Source organism: Porites lutea, chromosome 12 (assembly GCF_958299795.1).
Source record: "Porites lutea chromosome 12, jaPorLute2.1, whole genome shotgun sequence".
NCBI lineage: Eukaryota > Metazoa > Cnidaria > Anthozoa > Scleractinia > Poritidae > Porites > Porites lutea.
In genome coordinates, this window is record NC_133212.1 from 496,203 (window position 1) to 506,583 (window position 10,381).

General features: G+C 37.7%; 3 protein-coding genes across 3 annotated transcripts in view; 1 reads left to right on the forward strand and 2 right to left on the reverse strand.

Annotated features, from left to right (window-relative positions):
- Positions 1-40: 40 nt before the first annotated feature.
- LOC140954015 (prolyl 3-hydroxylase OGFOD1-like) lies at positions 41-6,865 on the reverse strand. Its single transcript, XM_073403404.1, has 15 exons — positions 6,621-6,865; positions 6,497-6,516; positions 6,251-6,399; positions 6,084-6,130; positions 5,510-5,613; positions 5,085-5,177; positions 4,879-4,905; positions 4,608-4,699; positions 4,193-4,321; positions 3,916-4,029; positions 3,403-3,482; positions 2,625-2,808; positions 2,109-2,253; positions 1,644-1,702; positions 41-511 (listed from the first exon to the last, which is right to left on the reverse strand). The coding sequence occupies exons 1-15, from the start codon at positions 6,770-6,772 to the stop codon at positions 350-352; spliced, it is 1,557 nt and encodes a 518-aa protein (XP_073259505.1). The 5' UTR covers positions 6,773-6,865; the 3' UTR covers positions 41-349.
- Positions 6,859-9,956, forward strand: LOC140954014 (U6 snRNA-associated Sm-like protein LSm4). Its single transcript, XM_073403403.1, has 6 exons — positions 6,859-6,883; positions 6,970-7,011; positions 7,121-7,219; positions 8,336-8,413; positions 8,496-8,559; positions 9,088-9,956. The coding sequence occupies exons 1-6, from the start codon at positions 6,878-6,880 to the stop codon at positions 9,243-9,245; spliced, it is 447 nt and encodes a 148-aa protein (XP_073259504.1). The 5' UTR covers positions 6,859-6,877; the 3' UTR covers positions 9,246-9,956.
- A 368-nt stretch (positions 9,957-10,324) lies between these two features.
- Positions 10,325-10,381, reverse strand: part of LOC140921829 (melatonin receptor type 1A-like) — a 6,739-nt gene continuing 6,682 nt past the window's right edge. Inside the window, exon 3 of the mRNA XM_073371830.1 lies at positions 10,325-10,381. This exon is cut by the window's right edge and continues 652 nt beyond it. Coding sequence (XP_073227931.1) covers positions 10,325-10,381 — 57 coding nt within the window.

Consider the following 10,381-nt stretch of genomic DNA (forward strand, 5'->3'; position numbering starts at 1 on the left):
TCAAGTTAGATACTCCCAAGGAAGACTTATCACATAGCACTTGAACCTTTACTTATTTCGGTAATCATTATTTTGGCGCGTTTTAAAAATATTGACAAAACTAACCTTTTTTTTTATAAAAGCATTCGCTGTAAGAAAAAGTGCGTAAATGGATTAAGAGAAGGTCTTAGTAAATTATACTGCTTTCTGTTTTTTTTCTCCTCACTCAAGCTAAACATTTAAGCAAACTATAGAATAGCTTATTGGGATCTTTTAAAAAGCTAACCTTACAGCGGAAAATTTACCAAAGCCCTGAAGCAATTGTTTAAGGGTCAATTACGAGAGATTTAATCGAGTTGATGTTTTGTCATCATTCAAAATACACAAAAGAAAAGTCAAGAAAGTTGAGGTGTCTGTCAGCAGAGCCCTCATTGGTCAGCAAGGAATGGTTTATGTGTTTCACAAATCGAACAGTTTCTTTGTCTCTGTAAACCAAAGCCAAGGAGTTTTCTTGAGGATGAACGGTTAACAGCTACGGGAAACAATACAAACAGATTTGTAATCAGTGTGGCTTGCTGCTACGCCAGGCGGTAAACTTTTGCCACAGTTCAGCGCGCCAGGAGTAGCTTCAGTAGGTAGAGCCCTTGTCTACAGAGCGGCAGGTCGCAGGTTCAATTCCCAGGGCCGGACTAATACTCAGGGACTTAAAATAACTGAGAAATGAAGGTGTTGCCTTTGCACTGCCAAAGGCTAGACCTCCGCGCGGCTCAGATGACGATAGGGAGCTTTAGCAACGACGACGGCGATGACAACGAGTGACGTCAAAAAAGCAATAGGTTTATTACGCAAAACAACAACTTTGCACGTGCATCACGATTTTTTGTACATTTCTTTACCGTCCTTGCACGACTACGACGTGAAAATGCCTAATTGCAAGTTTTATGGAGGACGTAAACAAGCGACGACGAATCTCTTTTTCTCTCTCTAAACTTGAGTGCATGTGGTCCTCAAGAAATCAACTCCAGGGAAATTCTCCTCAACTTGCCATTTTCAGCAAATTGGAATAAACGCAACAAAGATTGAAAAAACGGGAATTCATTTTAAAACTGGCGTTTTCGCTGCCGTTGCCGTCGTCGATGCTAAAGCTCCCTAATGGTGAAATGGCGGTCACGTAAAAATAGAGCCCTCAATTAGTACTCTCGTGTCACATATATTTACACTCAAATAAAGTACATTTTTTTGAGTTAAGGAATACCCCAATGTTAGGGTTCTTTTTTAATTTGTCTCACTAAGGACACTCCAATCTTTGACTGCGAAGTTCTCTTATTCACTGCTGGTCCTCAACAAGCGATATACGGTAACGATTTAATGGGTGGGACTATCATTGCGGCTGCGCAGTGCATTTCAAGCCTCCAATTTCGACCCTCAGCATTTCATTATAAAATTATATTGTTTTGCAAAGGAAAATAATGCACATAGTACATAAGCTTTTCCCAAATAAATTCCCAATTAAAAAGAAAAATTTGAGAAGAAACCTCCGTATTTCATATGAACTCCTTACAAGGAAGATAAGAGAAGGTTTAGTCGATCATCCTTACATTCTAGCCATTAACTTGGCAATAAGAAGGAACATTTTTTTCCTTTCAAACAATGTTGCAAAATACCTCTTCGTCTTCTCCGCTGGTCAAATACGTGGTATATCCTCCATAATCGCTCTTCCAACCTTACAAAACAAAGAGTGGAAAATAACAAATAATAAATTCAGTAGGTTTTTTATATTTATATGAGGCCCTTGGTTTACAACTTAGACCTAATGGCATTTCACCCCCTGCTAAGTTTTCTTTTCGCTAATTCCTGCACTATTATTCAGGTCCGTTCTCTTAGGTCCGTTTTCAGTCGACCGTCTTCATTTGTGTTGCTAGCCCCTTTTCTTTCTCGCCTTTTTCCGCCTAAAGAACAGCGGTGACCATGTTAAGGTCGTTTGTGTTTAGTACTCAGCCTCGTCCCCTGGTCAGTTCGCGCTATCTGAATGGACGGAAGAGGTTTGGAACTGAGCGCAATTGCTCGACAGGTGACGTCACATCCGATATCGCCGAGGACGACTGGGAACGAGGCTGCAGTGTACTCACCTTTCCCACCGATGTATAACAAAGCATCTAAAGCAAACTCGGCTCCTTCGGGATCGGTATCATGAATCAACGTATAACAACCATGCCCCCAACGGCGTATATCACCATGGCAACTAGGGATCTGTTCTCTGTTTTTATTAGCATTCTATAGAGATAAAGATGGCGTTAATTAGTAACAAATTAATAATAATCAATATTTAACGACGGACTCAGCTTTTCACGTAAGGTGATCAACAGAAACAAGTCTCAATGAAGACAACCAACCGGCTTTGTCTACTTCATCAAGAAAAACAAGTCCTACGTGACATTCTACACATCAGCGAGCTTGAAGGTTGACTCGTGTCTTCATCTCTAATTTTAGTGTATCTTGAACGATCTTTCTACCTTTACTTTGACTGTACAATCCGAAGAACCCTTTTTCTCAAATTCGCGAACATTTTATAGCCTCTTTTAGGGCCCGCAACAAACTTTCGCGCGTGAATTCTGCATTCAGACTTCTCCATCTTCACCCCATACCTTCCTTCCATCATCACCGTCATCATCATCACTGTTACCATCATCATCATCACTAAGTGGCACGTCAGCCATTTCTAGTCCTGTCATAGTCCTTAGTAATTTGAACATCGGTTGAGACTGCAGTAACTTGGTCAGCTGTTGAACAATAGGTGGCAATGACTCCATGACAGCTTGTTCGAAATGTCTACCACAAAATACAAAACAAATTATTAACTGAGGTTCAACCTAACTGATAGTTTTCCAGAAAACACATAAAGGAAAGGAAAGGTTGCTGTAAATACCTTTCAATGGGATAATGTGCAGACAAGGAAAAATAATAAGATAAAAATCACGTTAATAGCAAACAGCAGATGTCAGATTCAAGCTTCTAATTTCTCAAATTTGGAAATGAGCTAATAAAAACCGTCCACAGCCATTCTTAACCAGAAAGGTTATGGGTATCTCTTATGAGGTTGTGGAAAAAACAGGTCACATGTATGGTACAAATTAACTTTGTCATTTGCCCTAAACCCCAACTTTAGAAGTGTTTTGAAATTTGGGCCCAAAGAATATGGTCAAAATAACAAAATGTTAATTTGGTTGGTACTACTGTATTTGTACATCCACCATGCCGTATGAACTATGTTACGGGACATTACAAAATGCAGACTGCAGACTGACAGCAGACCATTGTTTTCAGGGTTAGAAAACAATGGGACTATTCTTGTCTTGTTCTCTTTTGCATGATGAAAACAATGGTCTGCAACAGTCTGCATTTTGTACTGACCGACTATGTTACCTTTTATTGGCTGGCCCTCGCCATCTCCAATTAACATTTGCACTGTGCAGTGCTTCAAACACTTCATGATATTTCTCTTCCTAAAGAAAACAGCCACATTGAAAAGTTACCTCTTACCTATGTTTTTCATACACTTTTAGTTTCATTTGCAATGAGAGTTTTATTTAAAGGTGAAAGGAAGTTAATTTGCATAATAAAAGGCTTATGTTTTCAACAGTCCTTCTGCGACTTCTTTGTTGGTAAAGAAAATCTTTTTGTATATGTTGTAGTTAATTTTTATCTCAGGTAATTTTTGTTTTTCTTTTGTTTTTGGGTATGGTAATGTATGCTAATGAAGTTGAAACAAAAGAAAAAGAAAAATTTTCTGAGATAAAAAAATTAACCACAACATATACGTGTAAAGATCATAATTATTCTACCAGCCAGAAACAGAAATACGAGTATATTAACTGGACAGCTTAACTGGTGCTGCTTAGAAGTTAATTCAAGTGCTGTAACAGAACAAAAATTTACCAGAAGAAATTCCTGAAGCTGTATTTCTGACTCTTCTTTAAATCGTGCCCTGATGTCTTTCACAACACCTGTATCAAGATACATGGGGTTGATCCATTCCACAAGTGCCTCATCCTAAATGAAAACACAAAACAAATCAATTTAACAACACAGCAAGTCTACAGCCACACAAAATTAATAAATTATTAAATTTAAACCCCATCTTACTATACGAAGACTTTTACCAAGATTATCCCTTGATTTCACATGCAAATTCTCACTAGCCTGCTCTATTTACCTCCATAGCACAAGGTGTTTGTGATTTAGGGTGTGGCTCTTGATAGGGTACAGGTCTGTCAATGTTGTCTCCATGGAACCATCCACTGATTGACAGTCGTGTTTTATTAAGTGACAACACTTCAGCAACCTAAACTGGGACAAACAATAGAGTTGTTAAGCCAACTTCTCTGCACCCAACATGATAACTTACAGTGATTCTATCATGGTATATTATTTCTTTTATTGTCTCTCATGATTTATGATAAGAGATCATAAAGCAGACATGGTCTAAACTGGAAAGCAATTCCCTACAAATTTTGTAAGTTTTATCCTCTCATAGGATTGCCACTAAGTCTATGTGGAAGGCTCTCAGAGAGTTACAGTCATCTACACATAGGTTTGCAGACAGTTAATGCAATGTTTGATTTACAAACCTGATGAAATGAAACAGGAGTCACTTCAAAGAAAACCAAGGAGTTCCTCTGAGGAACTAATGATGTTGTAATTTGATCTGGTTGGCCATGTTCTGTTGATGTCAGAAAAATTAATATGAAAAATTAGATGAACAAGTGACTAAATAAAATCATATGGTACTGAATCTGGAACAACTTACAGTAAATGAAAATTAAAATCAACTTTAAATTCCAAAAACAATAAAAAAAGACAACCACGACTTCTTCAATAGCATGATAACTATTTCCTTACCATCTGTTGAAAATAGATCAAGGGCTCCTAAGAAAAAGGAAAAGAGTAAATTCAAAAATAAATAATATCATACTTTCAAGCATTACAATATAATAATATCATTAGGTAGATCCCCAATAATAAATCCTCTTTATGTTAATATTTAATTCAAACACTTATCCAACGAATCAATTATTTATTGTTTTGAGAGAAAATGTGAACAATACCTCCATCACTTTTGTCCCAGTCATCTGGAACCAAGTAAAATATGTAAGCAATTCGTCTTCCTTCAAGTTCATCATCGTGGCATAACAATGTATCTTAAACATCAAATATTTTTTTGTTAGTAGGACTTTTATATAACCATATATAGTTTACAGGACACTGGCCTGGGTGGCAAAAATTTTTATGGGAGTTCAGAGCAAAAGTTTCAGTGTGATTTCCAGCTGTGAATTTTCAGAACAACTCCTTCAGAAATGCTTGCTGCAGATGCTTACCTAAAACAGTGAGGATCTGACCTGACATTGACAGCATTATGAATGTAATGGCTAATTAAAGGGACTGATCTAAATTGAAATTCTCTTTTTGTTTCACAAAAAAGATTAAGGCAATCAGTAGGGAGAATCAAGCAGTCATGACATGAGTTATTCACCTGTATGTTCATATTTAGAGCATGACATGTCAACTTGATCAGTGAGATCAGCAAAACCAGTTATGTCCTGGAGCCACATTCTAAACTCATTATATAATATGTTCCTGAGAAAATAAAATAGTTAACAATAATTAATTGGATAATGAGCCTCCATATGATTATCATTCAGTACTCAGTTCAATCAACATTTAACAGTTGTTAACACTACCATTATCATTTCAAGATGAACCATGTCTCACCATGTCCTTTTTAGACCATTTACTGTAACAGAAACAAATTCATTTTTTTAAACCTTAAACTCCAGAGCAGTCAGCGGGGAAAAAGGCATTATCTTGCTGACCTTTAAATTATATTTTCTTTTTGATGCTGATGTCAACTGGCTGCCTGTCTCTGCTAGCCCCTATCATGGTTATTCCAGGCAGCCAGTACTCTCATTTTACTAACATTTTCATTGTCAAAATTTATTGTTGAGCAAGAGAGTGAGTACAAATAAAGATTGTTGTTGTTGTTGTTGTATATGATCATTTACTAGTATTTTACAGCTGTTGGTAGCAAAAAAACCTAATGAGCAAACCTTAGAGAAGTGATATTTGGCTTGGATGACTTTTTTAAGTCGTCACTCTAAAGTATGCAAGGCAAGCAAAGTCAATTAATTAAGATAAAGATTGCAAAGTACAAGAATTTGAAGATAATAATATTAAGAAGTTAAGAAAGTTACAACAAATCTTTTTACCAGCTTACCTGGTGAAATTTATATAAGTCATTTGACTTCTGAAAAAACCTAAGTTGAATAAGTTCCTTTTCTAAAGCCTCTAAAAATTCTTCATCTGAGATAAAGTTAGGAATAAGACAGCACTTAAATGGCGATTTATGTATAACTGATCCTTTTTCTATTGAAAAAGATAAAAAAGAAAAAATGATTCACTTAACCATGAATGTCGCACAAAAGCATTTTAAAGAGACAATATACCGGGGTGTGACGCTCACCATTAAAACTCTCCACATTCCTAGAGAAAAGACATGAATTAAATCAGCTGACATTACAGGAAAATGTTCAAATTATTACAACTCAATGTCTCAAAACAACAGATGTTTCACGCTTTCTACATACCTGAATGCCTCTGCAAATTTAACTTTGAAGTCCTCTTCTAAGAAAAACTTATTTAACAGTTTGCTTCTAATTTCTGAGCTAGACTTTATCTGTTTGGCATTATTTAATGCAACGTTAAAGGAATTATCTTTCCTTTTCTTCGAAGAGTTCATTCTGCAACATGCCAGTGAAACAGTTTGCGACAGGCGCTCCAATGGTTTTAGCGCGGTTACCAAGAAAGGCTTTGTAACCTGGCTGGTCTTTATCTGACATTCAACATGGTGGTAGGTAGTCGTTTCAAAGACGTTCTCAAATTATATTTTATACTGTTTTTATTCAGTAAGTCTTAACGGCTCTTTCTTGATTGTAGCTGCCTCTTTCGCTTTTACGGACAGCGCAAAACCATCCCATGGTAAGGGTTAGATACTCACATTCTGCAAAAAGAGATGCCTCATTTCCTTTGGTTATCTACGTCCTTTTAGCTTGGGCCAAGCTTTATAAAATTTCCTTTTCTTCCCCAGTTGGTGGAATTGAAAAATGGTGAGACGTATAATGGACATCTTGTGAGCTGTGACAACTGGATGAACATCAACCTTAGAGAGGTCATTTGCACTTCCAGGGTGAGTCATTTGTTCTAAATACTCGAGGCCCCTCCATCGTGCTAGATATGTTTTCCAGACTAACATGTACATGTTTCTGGGAAAATCGAATGGTCTGTGCCCGTAGTCCAGTCTGCAGAGCATGACTTTTGCACACACACCCTCACTGCAAATGCCAAAATTTTTAAGATTTTGGCATTGCCACACGTAATCTTAAAAGATTACGTGTGGTTGAACGTCTTTTTGCAATAGCATGACATGGAGAAACCATATTATTTGTAATCTAGCGATTCAGTTGGCAGTCAGTGCAGGTTGGGAAAAAATGCCTTTGTACACTTGAGATCTTGATGAGTTCTGCCACACTTTGTTGGCAGAGTGGCGTGCAGTAGGGTTAGTAGCCTCAGAAAACAGCCAACATTTTGTGACGCCACCACTGGTTTTCCTGCTAAATAACGCCTGAGAAACAACTACAGAAATTCTATACTGATGACGTGGCACCACCCAGGTCTGGGTAGTGCTTCTGACTGGTTGTGCCATGAAAGAAATTTGCTGCAACCAATCGGAAGCACTACCCAGACCTGTGTAGTGATGTGTCATCAGTATGGAATTTCTGCAGTCACTACTCAGACTTCACTTCATGGGGAATCCCAAGGTGGCGTCGCGAAATGTCAGCTGTTTTTTTGTCAGGCCAAAGGGTTGGCTGTTTTATACTACTACATGAGAAATTTCTGAAATTTGATTGGCTTAGAGCAGTGGTATTTCAGCTTAATTTGAAATACCTACATGTGAAAATTACAAACCTTTTGTGGGTAGTAGTGTAAACAAATAATAGCATGATTTGTACATGATATTTGGCATAAATACCACTCGTGATATTTCAAAATTGTCTTAAATTTCATTCGCCTAACGGCTTGTGAAATTACGTTTAACAATTTCGAAATATCACTCGTGGTATATATTCCAAATATCACTACAAATCATGCTATTACCTATACTAATACGTGGTGATAAGGTAATGGCAAAATTAATGGTTTAAATGTGAGCAAGGTGTATATCCTTTGAGAATTCTTTTTGTTCCTTTGAGAATGTTGATATAACATGGCTTGTTTTTGTCGTTTTGTTTTCTCTTTCCTGTAGGATGGTGACCGGTTTTGGAGAATACCCGAATGTTATGTGAGAGGTAGCAATATAAAATATCTCAGGATTCCAGATGAGGTACAAAATACAGTCAAACCCCTCGCTTCCTTATGTTACTGGCTCTTTTTCTGTTATTGATTTTCATTTATCTTACACGTAGGTGATAGACATGGTAAAGGATGAAATGGTTAAGCAGGGAAAGGGCAGAGGCACAGGGAGACCAGGTAAAATCATGCTCAATAATCCATTGTTTGTTTTAGGGGTTATTGTTTCATCCAATTTCCTGTCCTCTTAAACTGGAAGTCTTTTTTGTGTACCTCAAGCCTTTACATTATAGGGGTGAACTCAAACAAGAGAGAGTTAATATATGGCCCTACTAAATACAATGTTGAATTTTTAGGTGTAATTTTAAGTAGTTTTCTTGACACTATAAATAAATAAACTTTTTTTCAAACTTCAAGTCTATCACGTACATCTGAACATCTGTTATTTAATACAGCAAAATGATGATAGACTTTCATTGCTCTATAGCAATACATTCGACTCTCCCTTAATGGACACCTCTATAAGACGGACACCTCTGTAAAACGGACACTTAGAGTTGGTGCCTGCCTTTCTTTACTCATTTTGTTTGACTCTCTATAAGACAGACGCACTTAGTGCCTGTCCCAAAGTGTCCGTCTTAGAGAGAGTTGACTGTATTATTTTAATGCATTAAAAAATGTTCTTCTGGTCATTTTGTCATTTTACAGGGCGTGGTGGCCGAGGTGGAGGTGGTGGAGGTGGACGCGGAGGCCACAGCAGTGGAGGAGGAGGTGGAGGTGGAAGAGGTGGTTCATTCGGTGGGCGTGGTGGGGGCAGAGGAGGAGGGGGTCAAAAGAGAAATAGAGATGACAGTGCTGGCAGATAACTTAACGAGTGACTCATGTAAATAGCTTAGATGTGAGAAGTGTTTGAACTTCAAATGCAGAGCTGGAGAGAAGAGCTACCATTATTGTTGACTTAAGTGTGGCAGAGACTCTTCTTTCATGTAGATTCTGCAACTATCAAAACTACTTTTTGTAGCGCATTGTGTAATGAACAGTTTACTCAATAGGGAGGTTAACATGTCACAACAGCAACGGCCGCGAGAACGTCAAAAATGCAGTAAGTTTGATTTGCAAACCAACAACTTTGCTCGTGCATCTCCCTTTTTTGTACATTCTCTGCTAACAGTGCTTGAGTACGACGTAAAAATGCTTATTTTTACGTTTTCTGGAGGACGTACAGAAATGATATGAATTACATTGCATTTTTTTTGTCTCACTGAACTTGGATAAAGTTCTGAGGAAATCAACTCCAGGAGAGTTTGCCTACATTTGACAAGTTCGAACAATCGCCATAAAATTTGAGAGAACACGACGCTGCTTGTTATGTGACGTTTTTGCCGCCGTCACTGTCGAAGTAATAGACCCCCTAATATCTCATTTTTTGTCCCCTTTTTTAAACTAAGCTCACTATAATTTGTAAAACAGCTATATGACATTTGCTCCAAAATCTCAGCCTCACGCATGGCTATATTTTGCCTTCCTGTCTGTTGTTATACTAAAGAAATAATAATATTAAAACGAGTTTTTCTATAGTTCGCTTTCTTTATTTGGTTCTACATGTAGTGCAAAGCTCAGGCGTTCTAACCATCTTCAATTTGGCCTTCAACGGAAAAGAATTGGACTGTGTAGTCTATTTTTTTGTCAGTGGCATCTCACTTCGTCTCAGCGGGGAAAGAGATAGAAGAAAAAACTAATACAAGAATCACTCAGACAACGCAAAGTCGTAGTTGAAGTTGGGTTTCTCCAAATGTGTACGCACACGAAGGGATTTCATTGCTACTGTTAATTAATACTTATGGTGTTCAAAATTCATGTAGAAACTTTTTGTTCGCAAAGCTGCTCAAATATTTCTCAGCGCAGCTCCCTCTGGGTTTCCAACATCATCCGCGTTTGAGTAGCCTCACACGCAGACTTTCTTTTCGCTCGTCACGCAATCCCCTTGGGAAAGGAACTCGTG

Bases quoted from the DNA above. Each gene is read 5' to 3' on its own strand.
- LOC140954015 (XM_073403404.1), bottom strand. From the start codon at position 6,772: ATGAACTCTTCGAAGAAAAGGAAAGATAATTCCTTTAACGTTGCATTA. The intron at 4,906-5,084 runs GTATTGTTCACA...CCTTTTTCTTAG, and splicing joins CTGGGACAAAAGTGATGGAG to GAGCCCTTGATCTATTTTCA. The intron at 2,254-2,624 runs GTATGGGGTGAA...TTATCTCTATAG, and splicing joins ACGGTGATGATGGAAGGAAG to AATGCTAATAAAAACAGAGA.
- LOC140954014 (XM_073403403.1), top strand. The intron at 7,012-7,120 runs GTAAGGGTTAGA...TTTCTTCCCCAG, and splicing joins CAGCGCAAAACCATCCCATG to TTGGTGGAATTGAAAAATGG. The intron at 8,414-8,495 runs GTACAAAATACA...TCTTACACGTAG, and splicing joins ATCTCAGGATTCCAGATGAG to GTGATAGACATGGTAAAGGA.